The sequence below is a fragment of the Xiphophorus couchianus genome, chromosome 13, assembly GCF_001444195.1.
Source record: "Xiphophorus couchianus chromosome 13, X_couchianus-1.0, whole genome shotgun sequence".
In the NCBI taxonomy this organism is placed as follows: Eukaryota; Metazoa; Chordata; class Actinopteri; order Cyprinodontiformes; family Poeciliidae; genus Xiphophorus; species Xiphophorus couchianus.
The window spans coordinates 24,024,420-24,041,720 of record NC_040240.1 but is presented as its reverse complement, the minus strand read 5'-3'; the positions used below and the strand labels follow the sequence as shown (position 1 = coordinate 24,041,720).

The 17,301-nt window shown below is 39.6% G+C and overlaps 1 protein-coding gene and 1 long non-coding RNA gene across 2 annotated transcripts in view; one reads left to right on the top strand and one right to left on the bottom strand.

Annotated features, from left to right (window-relative positions):
- Window positions 1–549: 549 nt before the first annotated feature.
- atp1a3a (ATPase Na+/K+ transporting subunit alpha 3a) overlaps window positions 550–17,301 on the bottom strand; it is a 31,079-nt gene continuing 14,327 nt past the window's right edge. The window contains exons 2-23 of the mRNA XM_028036115.1: window positions 15,519–15,632; window positions 14,778–14,837; window positions 14,305–14,508; window positions 12,881–12,994; window positions 12,438–12,572; window positions 12,240–12,357; window positions 11,193–11,281; window positions 10,696–10,875; window positions 8,612–8,810; window positions 7,337–7,581; window positions 7,046–7,238; window positions 6,066–6,241; window positions 5,506–5,642; window positions 5,192–5,342; window positions 4,921–5,089; window positions 4,587–4,741; window positions 3,516–3,639; window positions 3,178–3,323; window positions 2,861–2,991; window positions 2,280–2,381; window positions 1,974–2,065; window positions 550–1,856 (exon numbers count right to left, since the gene is read on the bottom strand). Of these exons, the coding sequence (XP_027891916.1) occupies window positions 1,828–1,856; window positions 1,974–2,065; window positions 2,280–2,381; window positions 2,861–2,991; window positions 3,178–3,323; window positions 3,516–3,639; window positions 4,587–4,741; window positions 4,921–5,089; window positions 5,192–5,342; window positions 5,506–5,642; window positions 6,066–6,241; window positions 7,046–7,238; window positions 7,337–7,581; window positions 8,612–8,810; window positions 10,696–10,875; window positions 11,193–11,281; window positions 12,240–12,357; window positions 12,438–12,572; window positions 12,881–12,994; window positions 14,305–14,508; window positions 14,778–14,837; window positions 15,519–15,632 (3,063 nt within the window). The 3' untranslated portion in view covers window positions 550–1,827. The remainder of the gene's footprint in view (window positions 1,857–1,973; window positions 2,066–2,279; window positions 2,382–2,860; window positions 2,992–3,177; window positions 3,324–3,515; window positions 3,640–4,586; window positions 4,742–4,920; window positions 5,090–5,191; window positions 5,343–5,505; window positions 5,643–6,065; window positions 6,242–7,045; window positions 7,239–7,336; window positions 7,582–8,611; window positions 8,811–10,695; window positions 10,876–11,192; window positions 11,282–12,239; window positions 12,358–12,437; window positions 12,573–12,880; window positions 12,995–14,304; window positions 14,509–14,777; window positions 14,838–15,518; window positions 15,633–17,301) is intronic.
- Window positions 7,084–10,115, top strand: LOC114155960 (uncharacterized). The gene is made up of 2 exons (XR_003597873.1): window positions 7,084–7,196; window positions 10,048–10,115. It is a non-coding gene; the product is annotated as an uncharacterized LOC114155960 (long non-coding RNA).

Sequence of the window (17,301 nt, the reverse complement as noted above, 5' to 3'; positions counted from 1 at the left end):
TAACAGTTTTTTTTTTTTTTATCTCACAAGCATTTTTTCTACACAAAGCAGATTAAAAACACTGATGGAAGATAAAAAGATGTTCTGACCAAGTTTCACCATAGCTGAATGAGTGAGATGATTATTTTTAAGATAAAACTCAGAAGACAATTACTGGAATTGTAAGAACAAGAACTCCCTTTGAGGTTAATGTAGCATCTGACAAACTTCAGATAGAATAGAATTACTTTATTCATCCCAGCAGGGAAATTAGTTCCCTGCTGGGATGAATAAAGTAATTCTATTCTATCTGAAGTTTGTTATTTTATACAAAAGTAATCCAGGTAATGTTGGTTCTGTAACATGTCTGAGTTTTCCAGGATTCATCCTCAATGCTGCATTAGGTGAAGAAATGAAGGTTTACATCTATTATTTCATTTGATGTTTTCATTCTTTAGGAATCATAATAAATGCATTTTCAGTCCTGATTTGTTTATTGTCCCGTTTAAGGTCTTGTGAGTGACTTAATGAAACGCAGAGGGAGAAGAAGAGACAACTTGACGCTGCTGCCACATGTAAGAGTTGGTCACAGAATTTATTCCCATTTTTTGACATAACTCCACACAAAAACAAACTGGAGATCAAGCTGAACAAGAGAGATCTTTCTGTTTTTGTTTCATTTACTTCTCTTTTTTTCATCTGCTGCTGTTTCAGGAGCTAAGGTACAGGCCCTTATTCCACATTTTCCATATATTTAAAGAATGAAACTGGAGAGAAATCTCTTTTTCCTAGAACACAGAAAGATTGTTTTCTTTATTTTTTAAAGGGGAAGGGAACAGAAGTGAGATCTGGACGGGAGTTTAAGAAAGACGGAGGGTTTCCACAGTGTTCACAAACAGACAGGAACTGGGACAGATTGACAGGAGGGGTGAGGGTGGGGGGTAAGAAGAAGAAGCATAAGGAGGGACGGTGTGCTTTGTCATGTCCGAATGAAAACAAGCATCTCTCAGACCCACTCTGAACTTAACAAGAAAAAGAAACACAAAACTTTTACAAACAATTGAGTTTTTAAAAAACACGCAGTCATCTATTAGAAAACGATTAACAGAGAAGAATACAAGGATGGGAGGACGGGGGAGGGGGGGGGGGGGGGGGGGGGGGGGAGTGGAGCCTTTCTTCCACCCTGCCGGGGGCGTCGGTGAGCGCTTGGCTCACTGGTGAGAAGAGGAGGAAGAGGAGGACGGCAGTGAGTAAAGAGGAGGAGGAAGAAAGGAGGGATGGCAGTGATTTCGCAGCTGGATCTGGGCCATTCGACTCCAGGAAGTGGACAGAAACGGGACGTCCGCTCCGTTCCGGAGGCGGGCGCGGGAGCTGCCTTGGGTTTGCAGAGGAACAGTCGGGTTTTTTTAAACTCGTGGATCGAGATGCTTGCGGAGCACCGAGCAGCAGCAGAATATCGAGCGCGCCAACGATGAGCGGCTGAAGCTGGCAGTGGAGGAACAATGTCGGCACAAACTGTGGCTCTGGCAGATTAGTGCTGTACAGACTTTGGATAGAAAAAAGGACAGAGGGACAGAGAGGATGGGGAGGGGCTGTAACAAGGCCGCGCCTCCCCTATCCTCAACCCTTCTGCTGTTGGTCCTCTCGTTGTCTTGGCAGTTGTGTTTGTAATTTAGAAATGAACATGGGGGAGTGAAGAAAAGATGGAAGGATGAGTAAACATTTTCTTTAGTACTTTAGAGAAAATGAAAGGAGCAACAGATGAGTGGATGGGGAAGGGAAGGCAGGGACAGAGGCAGGGGCGAGTTTAGGGAAGGATGGGATAGAAGCAAAAGATGCTTTAATGATTTAATAGTAGGTCTCTTTTTCCACCCAGCCTGCAGAGACAGAAGAGGAAGAAAGGAACAGAAGAAGAGGGAGCCACCAGTTACTGACTCGGGTTTCATGACTGAAATGAGCCTCTGCTATCAAAGTGGGCGAGGGGCTGGACTCACCTCCAGGGTCTCGGCGAATGATGAGTTTTCGGATTTCGTCGTAAACAAAGATGAGGAAACTGTACGGAAACGCACAAAACCACCAGGTGAGCCTGAAGAGAAACAAGAGTCAGGGTGAGAGTGGATCGGGACAGACCGGGCCTCGAAGGGGAGAACAAAAAATAAAAAAAATCACTGCGCCTTACTGAGCTGCTAAAATAAAGTAGGAGAAGAGAATTAAGACTATAGTAACTGGATTTAAAGAAACAAATTACCTTTATCTGAATTTATTGTTGCTGGTTTGAACGTGTAGTGTAGGTTTCTTACTTGAGTGGGTACATCCGGAGCCCCACGTCCAACCCGGGGCAGTAGGACAGAAACGCAGCCAGAGCCGTTTCCTCAAACAACCCAAAGATCAGGATCTTATTCCTGCAAAACAAACGAAGGAGAAACGATTTGAGTGATCGCAGGTAAAATGCAATGTTAGGAGGATTTAAGTTGTAGCAGGAAATCCAGAGTAACAGAGGTGAAAGGAGGAACCCAGAGTTCAGTCAGAAAAAAACAAAAGTGTGGACTCGTCTCAATTTGCTCTGTAATCACTTCCTCATCAGGCTCCAAATGCTGTCAGAGAAAATCTGGTTTATTACTGCCACCATGTGGCTGCAGTGAAGAACTGCATTATTTAAAAAGCTGATCGAAAGCTGGATCTTTTTTCCACATTTTTCACCTGCGACTAAGCTCAGACCTGCTTGATGTCGATTGTTAAAATAAACTTCCTGGTTCAAGAATTTACTGCCAATCTACTGGAAGATATGTAATCATCTGAGGATACAAGCCGTTTTTTTTAAAGAAAGCTTTTCATGATCAGAATTTTTCTGGTGTATTTTTGTCAACACTTTCATCCTCACTTCATTCCCTGCTGGAAGACGGAGTTGCGTCTGGTCTTGCAGATGATGACGTCGGCCCACTGCACCACCACGATGCTGACGAAGAAAGCTGTGTGGCAGGTGAACTCTACGATCTTACGCTGCTCATAAGTCTGGCAGAAAAACAGAACATGTTCCCGTTTCAGTGCTGCTTGCCTTCACACCATCATCACATCAGAAAATTACAGTTGGAAAACAGTTCTTGTTATGTTTTTCATGTTTGTTCCATATAGCTGATATCAATAGAGAAGTCAGAAGGCCAACATGATAACAGAGAGATGGCAGGAGGAAACTGGTACCCATTGCTGGCCGTAGCTGTCCTCCAGGTCGTTGTTAGCGCGATCGTCCCAGTTCAGCCGAATACCAACAAGGTAAGACGGCAGGAAACCATTTTCAGCCATGATAACAAAATAGGCAAAGAAGCCACCAAGAGCTTGGATCATGCCTGCAGAAACAGAGCATAGCATGCTTGTTAGCAGAATGCTAGTTAGCTTTCCGTGGCAGCCATTCTTGACTGAATATTAATCAGAAGTGATTAAACTAAATAGAATAGGATTTACTGCACTAAAATATGTGGATGCAGCCCAGTGTAAATATAGTTAATATTTTATAAGTCTGGTGGTAGAAGATAACTCACCAATCTGTCCATATGAGATACTGATTAGCCTCTCGTTGACCAGTTTGTCCCTCACTGGGTTCCTTGGCTGGCGCTTCATGATGTCACTTTCTGCTGCTTCATAGGCCAGAGAAATAGCAGGAACCTCAAACAGAACAAACATGGTTTATTCATCAAACCTCAATCAATTTAATGGAAACGTAAACAAACATTTCATTTACAGAGAGAAAAAACATTCTAAAATGTTTAGATGAACAGTTTTAGATGAGCAGAAGAAGCAGTCACACTTTGTTCAAAACATAACCAGCTCAACCGATAATAAACAAGTGAATGAGCTCAATTTTGTCAAAGAGACAAAATACTTAAGATTATTTTGTCATTCAGCTGGCCAAATGTTTTTCTCATCCTCACATCAGTGTGAGAATCGGAGCTTGAAAGCAATGTGCCTCATCAATAGTACATATACAAGAACTGTAGAAACCATAGGGATGTAAACAGGACTCAATGTTGGTAACAAATCTACAACTGCACTATACGTCTTAAATATAGAAAGACAAATGAGAAATATATCACGACTCGGCTCTGACCTGAAAAAAGTGATAAATTCACTGCTGTAAGAGCAATTTTAAACCTGACAGATGAAGAATATTGTTTATCAATTTTCTTTATTCTTCAGAAAGATAAATTAACATACCAAAGATAAATGAATCTTTTCATTAGCCAAGCTTTAAGAGTTGGTACTTTAACTAGTGTTCCCACTCTCCTCCCTAGTGTTGGTTCTGTATTATTCTTTAGATACCACTCCATTTATATGAAGCAGTACTTAGACAATGACATCATGATAAAATTGTTTTTGCAGTTTGCACCTAATTTGTAGTTACACACAAAAAGCCGTATATTTCCTAGTGACTCATTAACTGATATTGTTTTATTTTCAGCTCATACATTTTGATTCTCTTTGCATGCAAACATATTGTTTAATCCATCAAAGTGTGTAGAAATGCTGAATCTGTGGGAAAATGTGGAACCGAACAGTGATTTCTTTGCATTAGGGTCAAGAGTTTGGTTCCCTGACTGACACTTTGTTCTCACCATGTCGGTTCCCAGGTCGATGCAGAGGATGGTGATGGTACCCAGCGGCAGTGGGATGTTGACCAGGATGAAGAACAGGAAAGGGGTGATCTCTGGGATGTTGCTGGTCAGGGTGTAAGCAATGGACTTCTTCAAGTTGTCAAAAATCAGGCGTCCTGAAAACAAAGACATGACAAGTATTTAGTCAAGGTTTGCTGGCACAAAAGGTTTGGACTGTAACATAAATCATATTTACAATATTAAAGCCATTTTAATTTGCTTTAATTTCAAGTTCATTTCCCAATTTTTTACTTGCTCCAATCTCTAACACCTGCTTTGTTTTTAAATCACACACCTTCTTCCACGCCAGTCACAATGGAAGCAAAGTTGTCGTCCAGCAGGATCATGTCTGCTGCTTGTTTGGACACATCAGAGCCAGAAATCCCCATGGCAACGCCGATGTCTGCCTTCTTCAGGGCCGGAGAATCATTCACGCCGTCCCCTGTCACAGCCACGATGGCTCCCTGAGGGAAAGTTCCACACATTCATATTATTAGACCAAATATACAACAACAGGAAATCTAATACTAAGAAATTACAATCAACTTAATGTTTGTTGACTCTACCTGTCGCTGGCAACCTTCGACAATAATGAGCTTCTGCTGTGGGGAAGTTCTAGCAAAGACTATCTCTGTGTGGTTCTTCAAAATATCGTCCATCTGGTCCTGAGTCAGGTCTTTCAGATCTGTACCGTGGATCACGCAGGCCTTGGCATCGCTACAAAACAAAAACAATTTCAAGCAACAGTTTGCTCCAAATGATAAACATACCTGTCATGAATCTAATTCTTACATTCCTTCAGTTGATGACTTAAATAATTCCTCATGTTTTTCATCATTGGAATAAGATTAGATGCATAAATGTCGGCCTGCTGTCTGACCTGGGGTTAACTTGGCTGACAGGAATGTTGAGACGAGCAGCGATGTCTTCCACCGTTTCATTGCCCTCAGAAATGATCCCGACTCCCTTAGCAATGGCTTTGGCTGTGATTGGATGGTCACCAGTCACCATAATAACCTACAGAACAGCAAATAGTAGGCATAATTAAAAAATTATTTACCAAAATAAAATGAAATATTAATAAGTTGTTGAACATATTAGGAAGCCTTTCATTTAATGTTAGAAATCACGGATACATAACGAGAGCAGAGTTAATCTTCAGTTTTAAAATGATTGGACAAATAGATGATACTAAAGATACTCCTCTGAAATATGATTTGCCTAATAATTGGTCACATAGTGGATTCCTTTCTCATTACAGCACTTTGGTCTTTTGTGGTAGCATACGCTTCTTTATAATTAAAGTTACATTGAATTTGGACTGGAAATTGTGTAACAGAGTATAACTAAAATAGAAAACAATGATACATTACAAATGTTTTAACTGCGCTGATTTGCTGGACTTCTCTAATTTTAAAGTCGGAACTGAAACGTTTTCACCTTGATGCCAGCGGAGCGACATTTTCCCACAGCATCAGGGACGGCGGCGCGAGGAGGATCGATCATAGACATGAGGCCAACAAAGCAAAGGTTGTCTATTTGGAAGTTGACATCATCTGTGTCGAAGGAAAAACCTTTGGGATATTTGTCCTGTGGCATGAACAGGTGGCAAAAACCTGGAAGAAAAGGGGCAGAAAAAGAGAACTGTAAATATGTTTTGAATATGACTTAGACTTAGACTGACTTTATTGTCATTTTGCATGCACAGGGTGTATACAGAACGAAATTTCGTTGCATACGGCTCAGGACAATGTTTTGAGCTTTCAATGTTGTGAGGTTACTCCAGAATAAAAATAAAATACAGTATAAAATATGAATATAAATATAAATATAGAATATAAAGTGCAGTAATGACAGTAAAATATAAGTTATTTAGCTCTGTACATGTGCAAGGTATAAAGTGGAGACCAGATTTTAAGTGCAGTCCAGTTAAGAGTTCAGCAGTCTGATGGCAAGTGGGAAAAAGCTGTGTTAATATATGTTAATGTTATCCTTAGTATAACCAACATACAAATAAAATTACAAAAACATTCTTAAATTCTAACTGACTAAAACAAGAAACGTTTGGTCTGGATTGAATTCGAACAGAGAGGAAAAAAATATGCATGTGTCTTGTATGAAAATATCTGGTTTCAAGAGTAAATAATGTTATCTAAATTTAGGCAGTAATCAAACATTAGATTGAACTTTATTACAAAACTCTACAGTTTTAATATCAAGCACTTTCCAAACCTTGAAAACACCTAAATGAAATATAAAATTTTCTAGGATTTCAAGCATCAGTACAAACTCTGAATATATTTCAGTAACTTCCAATCTTTCGATTGTTCCTGTGTCATTTTTGCTTTATCACACATCATTTATTTACTAACTTGGTTTAATTTCTTTGTGTCTGGCATTAACTTGGGGTTTATTCTTACCCAGTACTCTCTCCCCCAGTCCTCCCAGTTCCAGGTAGGCGTTCTGGAAAGCCTCCTTCAACTCGTCGTCCATTGGCTGCTCTTTGCCCTGGATCATGATGGTGGAGCAGCGATCCAGGATCCTTTCAGGGGCTCCCTTCATCACCAGCAGGTAAGGACTTACTTTTTCATCCATAGTTTCATGAACTGAAAGCTGAATGGGAAAAATATTTTGTTGTGTGTTTAATAAGGAGTCGTTACAGAGTTTGAGGCTTTTGGTCTGGCCTAGTCCAAGAACTATTTTGAGTCTACCTGATACTTGTTGGTGGAGTTGAAGGGGATCTCAGCCACCTTCTTGTACTTGTCCCTCATGCCTTTGACGCTGCCGCAGGATAACTCGATGCACTTGAGCAGTGCTGACTCAGAGGCATCGCCGGCTACATCACGTTTCAGGATGGGCAGGGATTCCTGACCGGCCTTGAACACAGCACGGTTGCACAGTCCAGCAACGCGAGCCAGAGATACCCATGTTACTGAACTTTTGTCAAAAGAAGAACCTAAAAGGGTCAAAAAGAAACTACTTTATCCGATGTCTGGGCGTTTCCTGCTACACAACTAAAATTTGGTTTCTTATCTAGTCTCTTCTACACTGAGTTCTTGAGAGCTTAATGCTTTAAAACTAACAGGACAAACAATGGTTTAGTTTTTTTGTAGACTGTTGAACGTATAAAAACTTTACCAGCGGTACATTTTGTGAAGTGTTTAGCTGAATTTAAGATTTATTTTAACCTCTTAACTGTCACGGGGACGCAAATGTCCTCACAGACCTGTTGACCTTCGACACTGCCACTTCGGAAGTAACAAGGGTTCATAGTTAGAAATCAGATAGATAACATGCACGGTGTGTGTGTATACGTGTGTAGCTGAAAAATGAAAAGAGTAGAGTTGAGCTTCAGTTTTACAATTAAGATATTCTTGTACAAATAGGTCAGATGATACATTTTGATTTTCATAATATCAACAAGAGTAATTATATTGCTATGTAAAATTATTATTATTTTTAATTGTGCTATTGTCTTTTAGTCCGTCAGTGTTGATTTGAAAGACTTCTCTATTATTTACATGGTCTTAAATATTGATTGAAACAAAGTTTCCAGTCAATGTTAATAAATCTAAACTAGAGACCTGTAATGACTTCCTCCTCTAATGAGAAAAGCATTTAAATATGTGAATTAGAGCAGCTGTCTTGGGAATTCACTTACTGTAAAAATATTTTTTATGGAAGACAAAATGAGAGCCTAATGAGAAAATGAGAACATATCATTTATCTTACAAATGCTAGGCGATGACATAATCATGCTAATTGGTTGTTGATGTCATGAGCTACACATAAATTATTATATGTGATATTTAAATATTTATCTTCAACAAAGTCTTAAAAATGAACAAGATTATTATTGAAGTTCATTTGGTGGTGAACTATGAATATTTGAATTCAGCCTGGTTGAACTCAGAACTAGTTCTTGTTAAGGATTAACTGAAACTCCTCCTTATATTTCTATATAGGGATATTTCTGTAATTCTCACCAGACTGGTCTTCAGTCGTGTCAGCCTCGTGGATCTGATTGTCGAACCACATGTGGGCCACGGTCATCCGGTTCTGGGTCAGGGTGCCGGTCTTGTCGGAGCAGATGGTGGAGGTGGAACCCAGAGTTTCCACAGCCTCCAGGTTCTTCACCAGGCAGTTCTTACGGGCCATTCGCTTCGCAGTCAGAGTCAAACACACCTGGAAGGACAGAGCGATGCCAAAGAGGGAGGCAGAGGAGGAGACAAACGGTGGAAGAGAAAGATGGATAGATGGCGATTACAACAAAGAAAGAAGAATAAAGATAAATTAGTGCTTTATTTGGGAAACCTGACATTAGAGGAGCATCTGATTGAGCAGAGTTAATTAGTAGCAAACTAAACCAAATAAGAAACAGCCCAAACGAGATTCCCGAACAACTTTATTCTCCTTAACAGCTCAGCAAAATGCACTAATATCAAGATTTCTTCAGAGAAGTATAAGCAGCCAATAAAGCGGTGAAGAGGCTGAGTGAGGTGAAGCAGCAGAACAGCAATGCATTATGGGAAATGTGTCAAACTCGAGGCCCAGAGGCCAAATCTGGTCCGTCGAGGCCCAATCTAGTTTCTTTTGTGGCCCTCTGGACTCCAGGGCCACATAAATAGAACCTTGAAGAAAATAGCTGTGTGTTAAAATATTATTTCATCAGTCAAATCAAACCAGGTTCTATCTGTACACTGCCAAATTACATCAATCAGTCCCTCCAGTTTTTCACAACCGCAATAATTCATGCAAAATCAACAAAGCCCTGCATTATTATTATAGTGCACAATTGTGAATTTATTACAAATTTTCTCCAAAAATGGTTTAAAACTTTGGGATTTAAGTAATGCTAACTCCCACCTGCAGGTGGCAGTGTTTCTTACTTGTAATACTATGCTGCCTCAGTTTAATGTGATGTCAGGTTATAGTCAGATTGATGTGGCAAGTAACAAAAAGTCACATTTACTGTCATACACAAGCGTAAATATTGCAAAATTCCATGCAAGTATTTCTAAAGTAGCATCACAAAATCAGTTATTTTGATTGCTAAATATCACAAAAACAATTGCAAAATCTTGGAGGGACTGACCAGTCTGAAAATATGATCAATATTTATAATTTTAATAAGTTCTCATTGAATACAGACACAGCTATTTATTAATATTTTAATTAAGAGGTTAAAAGGTTTTAGCAATATTCTGGCACAACCTGCCCTTTGAGAACATTCATCATCTTGATATGGCCCAAAATGAAAATGAGTTTGACACCCTGGCATTATGTTATTGAGCCAAGTACAGCAAGGCCAAAGGGCCAAACAGAACAAGCCAAGGCCGAGCCAAGGAGGCCAAGTTCAGACTATCAAGCTAAAAAGTAGCAGACCTAATGTCATTACATTAACTAGCTGTTGTCATTGCAGAAAGCCCCGCCCTGGTCTGGAAAAGAGGGGAGAGACATTACAGAGAGGAGAATGGACAAAGAGAAACACAAACACATGAGTGCTTTGGTACAAAGACACCCCCCCCCCCACACACACACACACAGAGAAAGAGAGAGAAATGAACAGATTCAGCGCAGACACAAAAACTGAGCCAGACACAAAGTTACAGCACAACACAAAACTAAGAGAAAAAACACACCACCAGACAAAACGTTCAGCAAAATCACTGCAGTTACAAAACACACACAACAAGCTCACAGTCACACAGACTGACAGTAACAACAAATCTACCAATGTTCATTAAAATAGCTTTTTAGTGAAATGTTTTTCCAAGTGCATTTGTGTTTGTGGAGATATGCAAGTAAAATGTTACCTAAAAAAGTAATAAATAATTCTTATAGTCACTTTTATCATTATCAAAATACTACCACAAAATATTGTGATAAAACTTGTAGTCCATATTGCCCACCCCTACCTACAACAAATAGAAAGGACAAGACACAAAAGGTAGCTATAACAAAATTTCAACTTGACAGAATCATTATAGAGGTGATGTGCTAATCCCCTCCGTGTTCTTCAAAGATAAAAACACCACAAACACTCAAACCAGTTTCTCTGAAGACTCACGGTGACGGTAGCCAGAAGTCCTTCAGGGACATTAGCGACGATGATGCCAATGAGGAAGATGACGGCCTCTAGCCAGGTGTAGCCCAGGACCAGTGAAAGGATGAAGAAGGTCATGCCAAGAAAGACGGCCACGCCAGTGATGATGTGGATGAAGTGCTCAATCTCCCTAGCAATGGGTGTCTGAAAAAAGATGAAAAACAAATTCTTGTTCAAACATAGATCTTTTATAAGAGTGCTGGCAACTTTATGCTTTAAGTAACCTGTTTTTAACCTAAAATGAAACAATGATCCTCATCTCTCTTTTTGAATCTGAGATAAGCTGACACTACTCTGTTATTGCAGAAAAATAAACATACACAACCATCTGCAAACCCCAAAAATAAAGAAACTGGATAAAGAAGGCATAAATATTTGATAACCATCTTTAACTGATGTTCTTGTGAATCAGGAGCTTTAATGCACCGCTGCAGAGCGCCTGCAGATGATGAAGTCATTACCTTGCCGGTCTCCAGGCCTGAGGTGAGTGTGGCGATGCGACCCATCACTGTACGATCACCGGTGCACACGACGATTCCACGAGCAGTTCCTAGAGAGAAGGTTAGAGAACATTGTTACACTTATGGCATTAAATAAAATACAGGAAGTTAAAAACAGAAACTAATCAAAATTATTACATAGAATCACAATAAATGAAAGCATAAACAGAGTTGACTGTTTGATTCAACTTGAAGGCACGAGACATGAATTTTGACCATAAGAGGGCACCAGATGTAAAATGTTAAATATTGCAGAGATTTTAAACTCTTGTCTAATTAGGATCATTATAGTTTTATCTTTAATAGCAAAATGCATTACAAACATATGAAGCTGAAGTTGGAAAACAATAATTACATTCACACAAATGTCAAAACATCCCTTTAATTTGAAATACATAAGTGCCTCTTCTATAAATTTCTAATCCACTTATTAGTTTATACAAATCATGTGTAAAAAGAAGGGACATCCCATCCAGCGTAGTATATGCTTATCCCTAGTGGGGCTGCAAGGGGTGCTGGTGCCTATTGGTTAATGGGCAAGAGGGCGGTCACCCTGGACAGGTAACCATAACCGTAACCCAGGGCAACACAGAGACAGACAGGACAAACAATCACACACACTCACAACCACACAACCATTGATTTAGAGAGACCAATCAACCTGACAGTCATGCTTTTGGAATGTGGGAGGAAGCTGGAGTACCAGGAGAGAACCCACACATGCACAGGGAGAACATGCAAACTCCAGACCACAGGCCAGGATTCAAACCCAGGACCTTCTTGCTGCAAAGCAACAGTACTACCAACTGTGCCACTGTGCAGCCCAAATAAGGGAAATTGCATTATTTTATTTAATAAACCATGTTACTTGATAATTATAAATAATGTCACTTGTCTGCTACACCTTTCTACTCTATAAATACATTACACTCCTGAAAAGGTTAATTGTTGTCTCCATTAATGTTAAATTTATTAAGACCATTATAAAATTGACAGTAGGGAAGTTACCCTCGACACAATTGGTGGAGAAGAAGGCAATGTTTCGGGTTTCCAGAGGGTTGTCATGGGTACACTCAGGTGACCTGGTCTGGGGCTCCGATTCTCCAGTCAGGGATGAGTTGTCAACCTGGAAATACAGGAAAACCGTTTAAAACTAGTTAAACAGAGAAATTGCTAGAGCTTGAGTTTTTCTTGGTTTGTGCACACCTTGCAGCTATGGGAGGAGATGATGCGAAGGTCAGCGGGGATCCGGTCGCCTCCCTTCACCTCCACCAGATCTCCTGCCACCACCTGCTCGGCATCGATCTGCATCTTCTCTCCCTCTCGGATCACCAAGGCTTGCTGGGAACGGAAGGCAGTCATGAGATATTTCATAGCTAAATGTTTTTAACTGACATAAAAACAGAAAAAAGTTGCGGCATGATTGGTACAAAGCAAAATGTTTTACAGAAAAAAATGTAATGTAGAAACATCTGGCTGCCATAAAACTCAGTTGCGTATGAAAATGAAACCTTTAAATGGTGCCAAAGAAACGTTTAGGAAGGATTCTTTAATTAAAACACTATGAAAAGAGCATAGAAAGATTCATTATCTATATTTCTTAGAGATTTGGAAAAAAAGCAAAAACAACAAAAATCTAACATTTGCACCTGTGGGACCATGTTCTTGAAGGACTCCATGATCTTGGAGCTCTTAGCTTCCTGAAAATAGGAGAAGCAGCCAGTGACGACGACAACAGCCGAAAGCACGATTCCCAGATATAACTACAGAGAGAGAAGAAGAGAAGAGGAAAGAATAGGAGACTTTCAGATCTGATGTAAAAATCAGTCAAGTTAGATCACTTTTATAATCTAAAAATATGTTGCATCCAAGCAGAGAAAAAATACACCTCAGCAGCTAAAGTTATCAAATAACTGACTGAAAGAAAGGAAAATTATTTCAGAAAAATGTTAAGTTATCACTGAAATCTTCAAGCTATACTGTTTTTTATTGTATTAAATAATAATGTGGTAAAACACATTAACTAACTTCTTAAAGTCCTGTTATCTATATTTGTTTGTGGCTGGTCATCGGAGCATGAACTCATGTTTTGGTGGATAACGGACAGGAGCGCTCATCCTGGCTCAACACTGATGCTGTTTCACCGACTCCTCCCTGCAGACTGAGCCACAGTATTTTGTCTGGTCATGCTGTGTGCGTCAGAACCGTTTAGCCTCTGTTCTCGGCTCTGTTCTGTGCTCTGACCCAGCATGGAAACTGTGCTGACCCGACAACATCTTTCTCTTCACCAAACGTTCCAAACATTAGGAGTCACCATCTCCCTATGGCGGCATGAAAGCGGACGCTAACAGGACGGTGTGTGTCAACCGAAAGACGGGCCAGTTGGCAGCGTCAGGACACACAGCCGACACACTCATCCCGGAGGACTCTGCACAATGATCTCTGACGAGATGAGGGGAAACAGAGCAGCAAATACTCACCCTGAGACTGACACTTCTCCATAACTATCAGGCAGAAAAATATGACCACTGAGGGAGAAATTGAAAAGCACCGACACTTTCTTCAATATGAGACCGAATGCATATATTCAGCAACAGGAAAACATTTTCTTCTAAGTTGATTGTTTAGAAGCAGAAGAAGACATGAGCACAACTTCCATCTTCACAAAATGTAAAAAAATAGTAGTGTCAGATTTTAGTAGTTGTAGGATTTCTCTGTTTTTGTAAAAGACCGCACACCATTTCTCCTGCTAGCACTAGACACACACATTTGTTTTGGTTGTATTTACCCAGAATGCTCTGCGTTATAATCTGCACAAAAGTCTCATGGCAGTCAGTTTTAATTAGTAGCATGAATGACCACGCCAAAATAAACAACAAAAAAGATTTCATCAAAAATTGAAATTGAGCAATTATGACCTGCTATGTGAACATAGCCTGAGTGAGCCTGTGTGAACATTCAACAATATGCCATAGTTCCACTAAAATTACATTGTAACAATGTTAGAAGCTACATTTCCATTTAAAGCAACATGACTTGCAAGTGTGAATGTTTGTGACAACCGTCCACTTACATTATCCCCAGGAGGATCGTCCTCTGTCGCAGCCTGGATGGCGTAGGCCAGGAAGCAGAGGATGGCACCGATCCACAGCAAGATAGAGAAGCCACCAAACAGCTGACGGCAGAACTTGACCCACTCTGGAGTGGTGGGGGGTGGGGTCAGGGCATTGGGTCCGTCCCTGGCCAGGAACTCTGCCGCCCTGGCATTGGTCAAACCCTGGGTGTGGTAAACACAGAGAGGGGATGTATTACCAAGTAGTAGGAGGGTGTTAGAAATAAATAAACATGAAAACAAATCATCAAAGAAACGTTGAGCCCAGAAGCAAAGCATTTAGGACGGAGAATATGTGTTTTTAAACAGAACATTTGTGAAGAAAAATTGAAGAGGATTCTGAAACCGATGTCCTAACTCATGTGAAACTGCTGTAGTTGTCCTGAAACAGGAAGTTTCAGACTGATCTGTGTGGTTTGAAGTTAATATCTTACCTGAACGATATCCGTGTTGTATTTCCGGCAAACCTCCTCAATGGACATTTTATGTTCCGTCTGCAGAGAATACAGATGGGCGGTGAATTTAAAAACTTCTATAAAAGGCAACATTCATAAAGAACATTTCAAGTCTTAATGATAAGTCGCATTCACCTGTTAGCACACAAACCTGAGCACTTTAACACTCTTAGGGTCTTTCCTAAGATAGTTTGAACACAGGATGGTGGGCAGATGGAATCAAACCAACAACCTTCCAGCTGACAGATAAATGCCATCAAAATTCATGTCAACAATTCTTATATAAATTCAAAATCTGCACCTGAAAAACTACTAAACGTAAGACAACAAATGCTTGTTTTTAATATAGCAAAGCATTTTTGATCTGCTGTAACATTTGATATAATTTCATCTGAAACATGTTAAATGGCTTTAAATCAAAAAGGTATGCTGTGGGTTTGAACTTCTGCCTCAAAGAGAAATAAATCACTCCACAAAGAGATTAAATTGTTCCTCCATGTTAAACCACACCCTGCAGCACGAGGTGCTAAAAACATTTTCTATATTATCTCATTTAAAAACAGGAAGATCAGGAGGATCAGACTTGACTTTACTCATCTGGTTCTGATCATCTCTATGCTTCCACATTAACCTTTATTCATACAGTCCTTCATCAAATGAACCTCTGTAACAAAGATGAATGCTGAACATCAGTATCTGAAACACAGGAAGTGCACGTACGATGGGTACTTCTTTCTTCAGGTCATCCATGTCCTTGCCTCCCTTTTTCTTTAGCGCCTCCTTGTCATCCGTATCCTGTGTGGTGGCCACCCGGTAGCTGTCCGACCGTCCGTACTGGAACACACAAAGGCCAAAAAGCTATCTTTAGTCCTTCATAGTAGAGAACAATATCAGGAACAAAATATAAGACAAATGAGGAACGAGATACCAGGCGATACAATCAGGAGACAACTGATCTTGAGAGGATACAATATTGAGATCATATTAAGATGACATGAGAGCCTTCAAGTTGAGATCAAAATGTGGAAGGAGTCTTCTGGAGTGAGAGCAAGAACTAAATGTTTCCAGATTAGGTGTAATCTGCAATTTATCCCACCATCATTTCTGATTCTGTTTCTGTTGTTCAGACTATGATGGAAGGAAGATACAAGTTACACTGACCTGGGAAAAGAATATTCAACTTAGACTTGGACTACAAATCTTAAAGTAGTTTATGAAAACATACAATATAGCCCAGTCTGTTGAAACGTCCAATCATTGACTCGTTGAGGAGATGCAGACTCAGGACTGGGGTTAAACTCAGAGTTCTTTTTCAAAGTAGAAAAGCAAACACTGCATGTCATTCTAGATGTTAAGATTGCTTACTATACAATAACTACATTCAACTGGTGTTGATTCAACATTATGACTCAGGAGATTTTGGTTAAAACATAATCAGTCATTTGGAAATATTAGTCTTAAAACTGAACAAATATAACTTTGGGAGATAAAATAAAGCAGCAAGAAGAGATGAGAAACCATGAGCCAGAAAAACATAAAATTATGTTTCTTAGCCTCAGCTGCCCTCATTTCTATGCTGGTAACCCCTTTATGCAGATCTAAGTAGTTTTAGGTCTGCGGTCACCTCCAGTTAATATTATATTAACTGGAGGTGTTATATATAAAAAAAGCACTTGATAAAAAAAGTGCTTTTTTTAATCAAGCACTTGATAAAAAAAACGCTTTTCATTTGAAAACCGACCTATTTTCTTTCCTGTTTTTGGCAGTTTCATAAATACCATTACATAGATAGAATTACATATATACAGTACAAGACAGAAAACCTAAATCTAAAGTTTCATTTGTCAGTATGATGGGTCACATTGTATTGATCAGTTGCAACGTCCACTTTTGTCAGAAGAAAAAATATATATTTAGAGTTTATTATGAAATAAAATTTCCTTTTCCTGTCATAGTTGCTTCTATAGTTGTTTGATCTAATTATTTACCCAACCTTGAATTAATAAATAAAATACTGGGTGTAAATGAATCATTGTATAACACCTCATTAATGACCAACTAGGTTTGTAGTCCTGGATTTCAGAGGCAATATTTAATTTCAGTATTTCACACATTCCTGTTGAAGTTTTACTGCGCTCTCTTTGCACTGACAGAGGAACATCCCGTGGGTTCCTGCAACAGAACTAAAATACCAGCCGGCTGCTCTGATAAAAACTGCTTGTCCCTCAGAAACCAGAAAATGGCACAAAGGAATGAGGACAAGAAATTTTATTGTAATTCTCAAAACTTGGTTTACTTTCAGTTTATAGGTTGTTTAATTTCCTAACAAAAAAATAAATAAATCAGATTCAGCACTGAACCTTTGCTGACATTCCCAATGAGACCTCAGAGTAAAATCTCATCACTGCTGTATTCCTGAGAGATTATCTCTCAAAGGAGAAGGATCAATCCTCCTGGAAGAACCTGCAACAAAGAAAGAGCAAATTTCTACTTGCCTGCGGAA